At 34.3% G+C, this 14,574-nt stretch overlaps 1 protein-coding gene across 1 annotated transcript in view; it reads left to right on the top strand.

The window, feature by feature from the left end:
* The window catches only part of NEBL (nebulette), a 151,672-nt gene that overhangs the window by 24,711 nt on the left and 112,387 nt on the right, over window positions 1–14,574 (top strand). The window contains exon 6 of the mRNA XM_027847840.1: window positions 5,210–5,320. Coding sequence (XP_027703641.1) covers window positions 5,210–5,320 — 111 coding nt within the window. The remainder of the gene's footprint in view (window positions 1–5,209; window positions 5,321–14,574) is intronic.

The following is a 14,574-nucleotide window of genomic DNA, read 5'->3' as shown; positions in this document are numbered from 1 at the left end:
TCTTTCTCTCTTTCTCTCTTTCTCTCTTTCTCTCTTTCTCTCTTTCTCTCTTTCTCTCTTTCTCTCTTTCTCTCTTTCTCTCTTTCTCTCTTTCTCTCTTTCTCTCTTTCTCTCTTTCTCTCTTTCTCTCTTTCTTTCTCTCTCTTTCTTTCTCTCTTTCTTCTTCTCTTCCTCTCTTCCTTCCTTCCTTTCCTTCTTTCTTTCTTTTTTAAAGATCTCCAGATTGGTAGAGAAAATGCCAGGTAGCGCTTCATTATGGTTAATCCAATTTTACATCATTACAATGTGGAAACATACTTTTTCTTGTTCTAGTCTCTATATAAGCTATTTTTCCTCCAGTAATTCTTACCCTTTAATTTTCTATTCCAAATAATAATAATATATTCTAGCCTTTATGGGAAGCTGATCAGAGAGCTGGCCTGAGAGTGTGGGAGAGCTCTTTTCAAGTCTCTGCTTTGATACATACTGGCTGAGGATTCTATGAAAGTCTCTTAACTTCTCAGCATTCTATAACCCACTTTTTACCTAAGACTATTAAGTTGCATTGGTAGAATGAATTTTTTCATCTGGAAGTTACCTATATCAATAAAATCACAGGTCAAGTCTAAAACAGCACACACTTATATAAAGCTTTAAGATTTGTAAAGTGCTTTTTATACATGCCCTAGATCTTTTATCTTCTCTTAATAGATCCATTTTCATTTTCTTTAATGATCTTGGTTATTCTCCTCTTTAAAAACTTAACAATTTCTACTTTTGTGGGTTATTATTCTTTTTTATTATTAAGAATTAATTATTTTAAGTTACATACTATAATAAATTTTTCCAAGAAAACTTATAGACTTTAACAAAAAAAAGAAAAGCTTTTCATTCATATATGTCCATTGTGTGACCAATTTTATCCTGGTTACTTATACAATGTCAAAATGAAATGTGTGTAAATGTTTTAGAAATTGTATTTTCTGCATAGACGTCATGAAAAATGCTGCAAAGCTCAAAATTTTTTTCACTCCTTCTGGTATGATAAATAAAATTTGACTTTTCTTCTTGGGATAACCAGATGCAAATAAGTCTCATGGTTATGATTAGGTCAGTCATCTTTTCCTATCTTTATAGGGCAAATCTCATATTTTTAACTGCCTTGGTTGAAAACTAAACCTTGAGTGTCTGCCATTTTGAGAAAGTTCTAATCCCTTAGGAACGGCTCCCGTTCTTAAATGACTATTGCAGTTTTATCCAGTTCCCTCATATAGACATAGCCTATGTCTGCTTAGCTTAGGTTGGAAGATTAGAGCTGAGTGCTAGGAACTGAATTTGAGATTTATGTAGCAAAAATCCTGCAATATATGTCTAACCACAGTTCTGTAAGAGCAATGACTACTCAGCCTCTAAGGTCCCATACCAAACTGAGAAAATTAAAACAGAATGTCTTTTCATTCACTTTGGCCAAGTCAATACCCCTTTACTGGTTGAAACCAAAGTAGTATAAACATTTCAAATATATAAGCAGAAATTCAGAATTTAGAAGATGAAATGGAGTCATAAAATGGGAGTCCAAGGTCATGTGTTCAGACTCCCTTATTTTATAGACAAGGAAACTTAAGTCCAGAGAGGTTAGAGGCAGTGCTCGGACTAGAATCTGAATCTTCTTACTCTTAATACGTTATACTATGCTAGTAAAAACAAAACAGAAAAATCCAAAGAATATTTTTCAAGTTCTTTAAATGTTAAACATTCAGGAATGAAAACACTTAGCACTTCAAAGAAATGAAGAATGAGTACTAGTACTATGATTTTGCTTTGAGTTCTTATTCATGGTTTGGATATGTGTTTGGTTATGAATAGTTTTGGGGAAAAAATTGGCTTTATTAGCTGTTTGGTATTGTGTGTGATGTTCTACTAGTAATAGTAGACAACAAAAGAAAACTTTCCCCAAGAGCAAGACAAAAAAGAAAGAAAGAATAAGCAGATAAGTGTGACCTCCAGCCAGTGGTAGGATTGAGAATCCAGAGACCAAACAGAGGCATTCAAACTAGAGGTTAGGGAGTCCTTCAGAAACAGTCATGGATTGCTCCAAAGTGCATTGGCAGAGGGGTCTGACCCTATGGCAGCCTCCAGTGACATCGTGTGAGATTAAAGCATGGATACTCAAAGCTTTTGTGATTTTGTTAGTGTAAGGAATTCTCAGTGTGAGTACTTCTTCCATCAATGCAGATCTCAACCATTCTGTTAGACAGTGAATACGTTATAGGTTGTGGCACGTAAAGGTCGAGGGACTTGCTCAGGGTTATATAGCTAGTAAGTATCAGAGGTGGAATTTTAATGCAGGTCTTCTTGATTCCAAGCCTAGCACTCTATTCGTTCATCCTCAATGCTTCTAATTAGTACTGTATTAAAATGGTAATTGCATCAGTAAATATTTATTAAGCACCAACTTTATATGTATTTTATATACACACAGTTGGTGTTTAAACATACTTATATATGGTTGGATTGTGTAGTATATATACATATATAATATAAATATCTATATCCCAGTATATTTCTGTAGCTATCTCTCTATCTAATAGGTTCTTTGTGGGACACAAAAATAAATGAAATGTGATCCTTGACCTTAACCAGAAAATGGCATTCCATTTCCTTTCCATTCTAAAGTCTTGGAATTGCAAGTTTTGCTAATATCTTGCCAAAGTGAAGTTCAAAGTTCAGTTTAAAAATTCAAAAAATATTTATTAACTTTGAGGAGTTTCCTGATAAGTCTGGGCAGTATAAAACTGATCCAAGATATTTAGATTCCTGACTTATCCAGCTTGACTCTACAGCTAGCAATAGTTTCTTCATTTTCTCTTGGCTTGTAGACAGGAATTCATTTTATATAAGTTTTTAAAAAAACCAAAATAATAAACAGATAAGAAATAATGAGAACAATAATAAAAAGGCATTTTAGATTCAACAAATGGAAGAAGTGTCATATGTCACTCAAGCAGTATGAACTTATCTGTGGGTCTTTGTTGTCCTTATACTGTTAATCTAAATATTTTATATGACTTTTTCTGGGACTTTGTTCCAAATAAGGCGTGCTGCACAGTCTTCAGCATATGATCTGTCTAGTCTAGTGTCTGTCAAAGTCTTACTCTAGTGCTTCATGGCAGCATGGAAATGAACCTTGGTTCCTGAAGGCCAATGCCAGTTCAGCATAAGTTCCAGGAGGTCCTTCCACACTGGAATGCCTTTGAATACAGCTCCAGCAATCAGTTATGTAAACTCTTCTCCCCAAAGTGCTAACAGTTTCTTAATTGTCACATCTAATATCCCTTTTCCCCATCCGCATCCTTCTTGACCTCCCTGTGGTCTTTGCCACTTTTGGTCTCCAACTTCTCCTTTATTCTCTCTCCTCTCTAGGTTCTCGTGACACACCTCTCTCTCAGTTCTCTTATTTGTTTGATTTTTTTTGTGTTTGATTTCTTTTTAATCTCCTGTGCTGTGTATTCATTCAGGTCACACCTGCTAAATAACCCACCCAGTAGGTGTCCCACTGGATTCCAATTCTAGGCATACTCAAACAGATCCTATCTGACATAAGACACCATAGGGCGTTTTATGTGAGAATATGTTGCCCTTGACTACGTCAACCTCAATTTTTGACCTTTGCTCATATTCTTCTTTAGTATTGGGTGTTTTGCCTTGGGATTGGACTCTTTGATCTGCCCTGCTGTTTTCCCTTACCCCGATTTTTCATGCCTCCTATCCTGACGAGAGCATTTATGAAACTGGGATTCCTTCTTCTTTGGCTATTTGTTGCTGTATTCATAATCATAAGATCATGGTTCATCTGGTCACAGATTTTGAGCTGGAAAGGAAATTTTTGTTTCAATAAGCAAAATGATCCATTATTTTCTATTTTCTTTCATAATTATGTCCTGTTGTACAAATTTATTGAAGATGTATGTTCTGTATTCCTTATTTTCTCATCACAGTCTCATTTCTTATTGTAAGCAATGTATTATAACATTTCACAGTGAAATGTGATATTCATCACATAGCATTTGTATAACAGGCAGTTGAAATGATAAGACATTGGAATTACTCAGTATTATGAAAGAAGAAAAATATCTTTAAAATAATGCCAAGTTTTAGCAGTTACTGATTGCCATCTGTGATTCTATTGCCCACATTTTTTATACCAGCACAATTAATTAATTACTTTATGTTTTGCTAAAATACTTAGTTTTAATTATATAATAGATATCAACTTAGCCAAGCAATTTAGTAATGCAGAATGTTATTTGGTGTAACAGTGATTTCATCAGACTAGGGAACTCCCAGTGCGGAAACTCAGTTTTCCAGTGCTGATTGGCAACTTGTTTGTACCTTACAGTTTTAGACGGTTGATTGGGGAACTGAGAGAGTCACAGCAAGGTGTCAGAAGTAGGTTTTGAACCCACATCTTGCCTCCAAGATCCAACCTCACTCGACCACATCATTTGTATCTCTCTATTCATAATAAACTTGGATATTGACTCAGTAATCCAAAATTTTTAGGCAAAGAATCTTTGAAATATTCTAGTGATTCTGTAAAAATCTGGAAACTTGGAGATCATAGAATTAGATGAAAAATTACCGTAGGTGGTATATTTTTCTGATGTTGGCTTAAACATGTGGAATTTGCTGCTGTCATAACTGTAGCTATATAATGTCAAAACAATCTCTGGATGGGTGAACAATTCAGGAACCACATGGTTTCCTTGCCTACACGATGCAAAACAGATGGTTTTCTTGATCTTCCCCTCTAACCTCCCATATTTGGTTATTTTGGCATCATATAGATAGACCCAGTATTTGTTGAAATAGCCTGAATTCCAAAATCCTATAGATTTCCCCAATATGTAGTCTGAGATTTGAGTTAAAGTAGGATTTGGGGTGGATCTTAGTAGACATTCATTTGTGGGGAGAAAGCTTTTGAGTAATAGCTAAAGGCCTAAAATTAGAAATTTCAACAGTAGTACTAGGAATAAAGAGTTATGTATGTTATCGTGGTTAGATGTTAAAACAAATTCTACCATCAGTGGTGGAATTGCAGTGCGTAAGAAAACATTTTATCTATTGTGTAATCTAATAATTATAGTTCTTGTTGAATGAAAATGAGAAAGATTAGCATTTGATGTAACAAAGAAAGAGAAAAAAATCTGTGTGTATTTTTGTTTTCAAGGTTCTCTACAAACAGAAACATGATGCTACAAAAGGAATATCAGACTATTCACATATGAAGGAACCACCTGATGTAATGCATGCCATGGAAACCAGTAAACATCAAAGTAATGTAAGAGTGTTTATTTATCATTTGTCTGTGACAGCATATAGTCATATTATGTCTCTGTCCCAACAGCATGTAAGCTGCTGGACAGTCGGTACTATCTAACTTCTGGTTTTTCTTTCCTCAGCGATAGGTCTGTGTCCTATGCCTATTTCAAGGGATACTTTTGCCATTGGAGGCCCCTAATAAATACTTACTAAATAGGGTTGCATCGATTCAGCGATTAAAATGCCATATTTCCTTTTTTTTCTCCTAGGAATATTTTGGTACATACTTAAATATCATGACAAGGCCGGTTCACCTTTTCTGGAGCAGGGCTAGGAGTGTGCTGCCCCTCAGTTCTTCATTGGAGAGTTATTCTCTCTAACTGGGGCAATAAACATGAACAAATCCATAACTACCCTTCCAAGTTTAGAATGACCTTTACTGAGGATTATTTTTGTATAACTTAATTCCCTACCATATAGAACTCTGACTTCAGGGTCACACACCTTGGCAGAGGTAATCTGCAACAGGTATATATCCTGGAAGTAGCTGATTAGCAATATTAAATTGTTGTAAGTCGAGGATAAAATAAGAGTTTAGTGAGATTTTACTTTAAATGACTGTTATTTCCAATGATGAGTTAAATTGATGAAAAGAAACTATGTATAATTTAATGATCTCCAATTTTCTAGATTTTTACAGAATCGGTAGAATATTTCAAAGGGTAGTTTCTAGGGGGGTGGTTTATAGTGAATTTCCAACCTGAAGTGCTATGATCTAACTGCTTTAAAAACAAAACAAAACAAAAGACAAAAAAACCTTCAAAATTACTTAAGGCAATAAATCAAAAAATATAAAATAAGATTTTACAAAGTGAGCACCAAAGTTGGTCATCAAACTGTAATTTACTTTTGTGATGTGCTGTCCTCCAGTTTAGAAAGAAGGGAAAAAAATGAAAGAGATAGATTTGCTTAAGAACAAAACAAAACAAAACAAATTTACGGGGGACAGCTAGGTGGCATGATGGTTAGAGCTCTGGCCTTGGAGTCAGGAGGATGTGTGTTCAAATCCGACCTGAGACACTTGACACTTATTAGCTGTGTGACCTTGGGCAAGTCACTTAACCCTGATTGCCTCACCAAAAAGCAAAAAAAAAAATTTTAAAAAACCCAAAAAACAAAACAAAACAAAAAACCTCCTACAGTTTTTAAATGTAACTAGATTTTGTAAACAGAGATAAGAGGTAATAGTTTAGATACAGTGGGTAGACTTGCTAAATGAACTCTAAAGGATAGGATTTAGGGAACTATGAATATACACATTCATTTTATGGGACTTGAGTATTATTATTTTTGAATCTTCCTTTTTAAAGGTATACTGTTCAAATACCCGAGAGACTGAGGGAATCTGAGTAGAAAGCTCTTTTTATCCACTATTCAATACTGTATACCTGAGGGAGGCAAGATGTGTGTTTACCTAGACTCCTCTGCCAACTCAGTCCAACCTTTACATGTGGAGTTTGTACATATAATAGGATTAGAAAGTATTTAACATTATTTGCTGAGTTTTTATAGCAAGGCTAATACTTGTAGTCTGTCATGTGAAATATGACATTCTGTTAGAGTTAGGACCATGTAAAATAATACATTTATCTTTATGAAATTTTCATGCAGGCCTTCAAAGCCATGAAAAAAATTTCATCGCATTGGTCCATGGAGATAGACATGTATGGAAGGCAAACTGTTTATCATATTACTTTCTAGACCAGAAGAATTCATTTTACCTTAATACTTAAATAATTATTCTTCCTCAGAAAAAGGTGACATTTATTTTTGATTATAAGGAATTTACTTTGAAGAATTACCAAATAATGGAAAACAAGTCATTTGTTATTAACCAAGATTGCTAAATTACTTAATTCCATTAACTATATAATCTGAGGTACTGATTTATTTAAAGCAATGAATCAAAGATGAGCGAATTAAACAGATAATTCTCTTGTCTTCATATTGTCATGCCAGAGTTAGACTAGCATTTAGCATATGTGGTAATGGAGAGAGTAAGAACCATGGATAATGGAAATCCATAGGTAATCCCCAGATCTCATTTTAGTTCTTAGTTGCAACATCCTTTCCAACCCAACCTTTTACTAAATCTCTTAACAACGAGGGGAGGGATAACTTCCAGGGATGGTTCTGAGATGACAGAGTAGAGAAAGCACTCGGCTGAACTTTCCAAAGAACTTTAAGATAGTTCCTCAAATTGAATTCTGGAGTGGCAGAACCAACAAAAGGTCAGAGTGAGACATTCTTCCAGCCCAAAATGATTTAGGAGGTCAGAAAGAGAGATCTCTGACACAGCGGAGGAGGCTGAGTTGGAGCCCATATGGCTGCACCTCTCAAGGTGGGACCAGGTGGTGGTGACAGAAGCAGCAGCAACTTTGGGAACTCTCAAGAAGGAGACAGTGAGGGGAAACTGGCAACTGGTCAGGCGATTACAGGCTACCCCAAGGCTAGCCCTGGAGATAGGACCATTACCTATAATGATGTCTGGGTCATAGCTCAAGTGCAAGAGAAAGACTTTTGGTCAAGAGGGAGAAGGAGCCCTGAAGGGTATTATCTCTTTTGGTCACAAAGGATCAGAGACACTGAGGAATGGTATTATTTTCTGGCCCCAAGGGATCAGGGACTAAAGGGAGCAGGGGCCCTTTCTGAGTAGGGACCAGAGTGCAGACCAGGAGAACAATGACCACACCTCTCCCCAGATCACACTGCCTTAGAAGCACCAAAAAAAAAATTCCAGTCCCCCAGAACTAGCTCTGAAAACAGCGGAGCAAAAAAGCCTGAAGCCTGAGACACTGCCCCTTACCCATCTCCATTGCAGGGAACATAGCCCAACTTTAACATAAAGTTCTATATCAAGAAATAAGGTGGGGATATGAGAAAACAACAACAACAAAAGGAACCTGATCATAAAAGTTACTATGGTAACAGAGAAAATCATGACACAAACTCAGAAGAGGACCATAAAGTCAAAACAGCTACAAGCAAAGCCTCAAAGGGGAAAATTGGGAATTAAACACAAGCTCAACAGGAATTACTAGAGGAGCTAAAAATAATTTTCAAAATCTGTTAGTGTTGGTAGAGGAAAAATTAGGTAAAGAAATGAAAACAAAGAAAGAAAATTATGAAAAGATTAACAACTTGGTAAAGGAGACACAAAAGTACTGAAGAAAATACCTTAAAAACAGAATTGGCTAAATGGAAAAAGAGGTACCAAAACTCACTGATGAAAAGAATTTCTTAAAAATTAGAATTGGGCAAGTGGAAGCTAAGGACTCCATGAGACATCGATAAACAAAAAAAGATACCAAAAGCATGAAAAATAGAAGAAAATGTGAAGTATCTCATCAGAAAAAAAACTCACCTGGAAATTGAGGAAAGGATTGAGGAAAGATAATTTAAAAATTATTAACCACCTGAAAATCATGATCAAAGAAAAGAGCCTACACATCATATTCAAGAAATTATCAAGGAAAACTGCCCTCTCCTAGAACCAGGGGGTAAAATATAAATAAAAAGAATCCACTGATCACCACCTGAAACAGATCCCAAAATGAAACTGCCAGAAATATAGAGTCAAACTCCGGAGCTCACAGGTCAATGGGAAAAAACTCAAACTTCCAGAAAGAAATCATTCAAGTACCATGAAGTCACAGTCAGGATCACAAAAGATTTAGCAGTTACCACATTAAAGGAGTTGTGGGCTTGGAATATGATATTCTGGAAAGCAAAAGAGCTGCTATTATGACCAAGAGTAACCTGCCTAGGAAAATAGTATAATCATGCAAGGGAAAAAGGAGATATTTAATAAATTAAAAGATTTTCAAGCGTTCTTGATGAAAAGATCAGAGCTGAATAGAAAATTGACTTTCAAATACAGATTTCAAGAGAAGTGGAAAAAAAGGTAAATATGAAAGAGAAATCACAACAGACTCAATAAGGTTAAACTGTTTTGCCCTTTCTGTATAGGAAGATGATACATGTAACTTCTATGAACTTTATCATCATTAGAACAGTTAGAAGGATTCTATGTAGAATGAAGGTGCAAGAGTGAGTCGATTATGTTGGGATGGTATAAAAAGTGAAAGAAAAAAAGGAAGAGTGGTGCCCTGGGAGAAGGGGGAAGGAACAGAGAGTATTGGGAAAATTATTTCACAGAGAAGAGGTAAGCATAAAAGGGCTTTTATACTGGAGGAGAAAATGGTATGTGTGGTGCTGTGGATAACACTTGAAACTAGTTCACATCTAAATTGGTTCGAAGAAGGCAAATACACACACATACCCATTGGTAACATAAATCTATCTTACCCAACGGGGAAGTAGGAGGGGAAGAGGATAGGAAAAAAAAAGGAGGGTGATAAAAGAGAAGGAAGATAAAGAAGGCAGTTATCAGAAGTGAAACAGATGTTAGTGGAGGGACAGGATGTGTGTGTGTGTGTGTGTGTGTGTGTGTGTGTGTGTGTGTAAGAGTGGGGGGGGATAACCACAAGAAAATAGGATGCAGAGAAATGCACAATTAGTAATCATAATTGTGAATGTGAATGGGATGAACTCATCCATAAAACAGAAGCAAATAGCAGAATCGATTAGAAACCAGAATCCAATGACAGGTTATTTTCAAGAATCACACTTGAAATAGAGACACACACAGAGTTAAAATAAGGGGCTGGAGCAGAATTTCTTATGCTTGAACTGAAGTTAAAAAAAAAAGGCAAGAGTGGCAACCATGATCTTAGAAAAAGCAAAAGCAAAAATAGAATTCATTAAAAGGGATAAACAGGGAAAGTAAATCATGGCAAAAGTCATGACAATGAAGTCATAGTAATACTAAACATATATGCACCACATTCAAAGCATATAAATTCTTAAAGGAAAAGTTAAGTGAATTACAGGAGGAATTCAACTTTCCCCTCTCAGAGCTAGATAAATTTAACCATAAAATATACAAGAAAGAAGTCAAAGAGATGAATGGAATTTTAGAAATCTGGAGAAAATTGAATGGGAATAGAAAGGAATATACTTTTTTCCGTCTGAAAATAGCACCTTCACAAAAATTGACCATGTATTAGGGCATAAGAACTTTAGAACCAAATATAAAAAAGCAGAAATATTAAATTCACCCTTTTCAGACCACAATAAAATAAAAATTACATTTAATAAGTGACCCTGGAAAGATAAAAATAATTAGAAACTAAACCTAATCCTAAAGAATGAGTGAGTCAAAGAGTAAATCATAGGAACAATAATGTCACTCAAGAGAATGACAACAAGGAGATAACATTTCAAGATTTGTGGGTTACAAATAAAGCTGTACTTAGGGGAAATTTTATATCTCTAAACATGTAGATCAGTAAAAGAGAGAAAGAACAGATAAATGAATTGGGCATGCAACTAAAAAAAAACCTAGAAGAACAAATTTAAAATTCCCAATTGAAAACCAAAGTAGAAATCCTGAAAATCAAAGAAGAGATTAATAAAACTAAAATAAAAACATTAGTAATAAAACTGGGAGTTGTTTTTATTAAAAAGAAACCCAATAAAATAGATAAACTATTGGTTAATTTGATTTTAGAAAAGGAAGAAGAAGCCAGATTACTAGTATCAAACATGAAAAGCATAAAAACACCACCACTTGAATTAAAGATGAAATTAAAGCAATTATTAGGAAATATTATGCTCAATTACATGCCAATAAAACTGATAATCTAAGTGAAATGGATGAATACTTACAAAAATATAAATTGCTTAGATCAACAGAAGAGGAAATAGAATACTTAAATAACTCTGCCTAAATAAAAGACATTAACAAGCTATCAATCACATCCTTAAGAAAAAATTCCCCAGGAACTGATGAATTTACAAGTGAATTCTACCAAACAGTTAAGGAGCAATTAATTTCAATACTATATAATCTCTTTGAAAACAAAAGATGAAGGAGTCTTGCCAAATTTTTCTAGGACACAAATATAGTTTTGATACCTAAACAAAAGAGCAAAAACAGAGAAGGAAAACTATAGACCGATTTCCTTCATAGATGTTAATGCAAAAAATTTAAATAAAATACTAGCAAGGAAATTACAACAATATATCACAAAGATCATACACTATGACCAGGTGGAATTCATGGCAGATATGTAGGGCTAGCTCAATATCACAAAAACTATCAGCATAATTGACCATATCAGTGACAAAAAAAACCAAAAATTAATATGACTATCTCAGTAGATGCAGAAATAGCCTTTGACACAATACAACACCCATTCCTATTAAAAACACTAGAAAGCATAGGAATCAATGGAGCCTTTCTTAAAATGATAACTAGTACCTAATGAGGAAAAAAAACCCCATCACTCTTTGCAGATAATATGATGGTATAGTTAGAAAACCCGGGAGAATCAACTAAAATACCAATTGACATAATGAACAACTTCAACAAATTTCCAGGATATAAAATCCACATAAATTATCAGTATTTCTATATGCTGGCAACAAAACCCACAAGGAAAAAATAGATAAATTTCATTTAAAATAACTGTAGACAACATAAAATATTTGGGAGTCTACCTGCCAAGACAAACTTAGGGATCATCTGAACATTATTACAAAACACTTCACATAAACAAAGACAGATCTAAACAGTTGGAGAAATACTATTTGCTTATGGGTAGACTGAGTAAGTATAATAAATAGGACAATTTTGCCTAAGTTAATTTACTTATTCAGTGTCATACCAAACTCTTGAAGAATTATTTTATTGAGCTAGATAAAATAATAAAATTCATCTGGAAGAACAAAAGGCCAATAATATCAAGTGAATCAATGAAAAAAAATGCGAAGGAAGGTGGCCAACAGTACCAGATTTAAACTGTATTACAAAGTGGTAATCATCAAAACAATCTGGTACTGGCTAAGAAATAGGCTTACAATACATAGTAGTAAATGACCATAGTAATATAATGGTAGACAAACCCAGAGATCTAAGCTTTTGACGTAAAAACTCACCATTTGACAATAATTTCTGGGAAAATTGGAAATCAATTTGGCAGAAACTAGGCATAGATCTCATACCATATACCAAAATAAGGTCAAAATGGATAAATGATTTAGACATAAGGGGTGATATCATAAGTAGATTAGATGTACCTGACAGATGTGGATGAGGGAAGAGTTTATGACCAAACAAAAAAATGGAGAGGACTAGGGAAGTAAAATGGAAACTAAAGAAATGAAATTGAAATTAACAAAATGAAAATGAAATTAAAGAACTTTTATACAAGCAAGCTAATGTAGCCAAAATTAGAAGGAAAACAGAAAATTTAAAAAATTTTTACACCAAGTTTCTCTGATAAAGGCACCATTTCTCAAGTACAGAGGGAACTGAGTCAAATTTATAAAAATAAACTATTTCCTTGTTGATAAATGGTTAATATGTATGAGCAGGCAGTATTTAGAAGAAAAATCAAAGTCATCAATAGTCACATGAAAAAAATACTCTAAATCACTGCTAATTATAGAAATGAAAATTAAAACAACTCTGAGATATCACTTCATGTCTATCAAATAGGCTAATATGAGAGGAAAGGAAAATGACAAATGTTGGAGGAGATGTGGAAAAATTGGAAACTAATTCGCTGTTGGTGAAGTTTGTAAACTAGCCCAACCATCCTGGAGAACAGTTTAGAACTATGTCCAAAGAGCTGTAAAACTGTGCATACCCTTTAACCTAGAAATACCACTGCTAGGTCTGTATCCCAAAGAGATCAAAATAAGAGATAATTTGTACGAAAATATTTATAGCAACTTTTTTTGGGGGGGTTGTGGCAGTGAAGGATTGGAAATTGAAAGAATGTCCATCAATTGGGAAATGTCTGAAGAAGTTGTAGTATATGATTTTGATGAAATACTATTATGCTATAAGAAATGATGACCAGGATGGTTTCAGAAAAACCTAGGAAGACTTACACACAATAATGGCAATATTGTAAGGTTGATCAACTGTGAAAGACTTCACTACTCTGATGAAGGCAATGAGCCAAGACAATTCCAGAAGACCCATGATGAAAAATGCTATTTACCTTCAGAAATAGAATGGATGAACTCTGAATGCAGATTTAATTATTTTCTTAGTTTGTTTTTCTTTTATTTTTTGTCTGTTTTCTTTTGCAACATGACTAATTTGCAAATATGTTTTACACGATTTCACATGTACAACCTATATCAAATTGCTTCCCTTCTCGGGGATGGGAGAGGGAGAGAATTTGTAATTCAAAAAGTTGAAAAAAAACTTAATTTTTTTGCACGTAAATAATTGGGATACATTTAACAAAATAAAAATATATTAAAAAAAACAGCAATCATCAGAGGCACTGTCTCGCTTTTCTAAGGGTATCTCCAGTGTTTAGTGCAAGGCTTTGCATATAGTGTTTAATAAATACTTCACTCTTTCAATGAGCAAACAATTTTATTATTTTTATTTCTCCTTCTCCCTTTGAAAGAGATATTAGTAAGACTAAAAGGGAAGACGAAAACGCATACCATTTTCTTGCTACTGCATACTTGGCAGCTGACCATACCTTACTAGGCTAATTTTGTTGGGTGTCCAGTGGAAAATAAAAAAGCATTTTATAGTCCCAGCATACTTGATAGGCCTTGGAGGGCTTTGTTCATTAATTATCCAGCAGTTTAATGATACTAAAATCTGAAAATAGATACTTTTCTGTTCCCCACAACATCCTCATGAATAGAATAACATTCAAAGTGAAATTCAAATACAGAACTTAGGGTTTTGAAGTCAAAGGTGATGTCATAGTTGATTTCAGATGACCAAAGAGATTTATTTAAGCCCCAAATGTACACAGTATTGGTTTAAAAACACCTTTATGTCAGTGGGGTATAATCAAAAGACTCAAACTCTTAAACTTCATGTTTTCTAGATATACTAATAACAAAATACTTTTAAAAGAGTCCCCCAATCCAAATCTTTGTGTATCCAAAGGGACATAGTGCTTGCCAAGATTTATTCTAATGAAATTAGAAAATTGGAGACATTTTATGTCTTTTGTTCCCTCCAAACATAGATTCGTAATGGAAGTAATACTCAGGTTATTAATGCTCACCAGTCTTATCGAAGAAGCAAAATCTAGTGGTTTGAAATGAATCAAACTAATTTTACTCTGGTTCATGTTTTGCAAGTAACTGTCTATTCATACTGAT

Source organism: Vombatus ursinus, unplaced genomic scaffold, assembly GCF_900497805.2.
Source record: "Vombatus ursinus unplaced genomic scaffold, bare-nosed wombat genome assembly UNPS02005459.1, whole genome shotgun sequence".
Taxonomy (NCBI): Eukaryota; Metazoa; Chordata; class Mammalia; order Diprotodontia; family Vombatidae; genus Vombatus; species Vombatus ursinus.
Note: the sequence above shows the minus strand (reverse complement) of the source record. Positions and strands in the feature narration are given on the sequence as shown.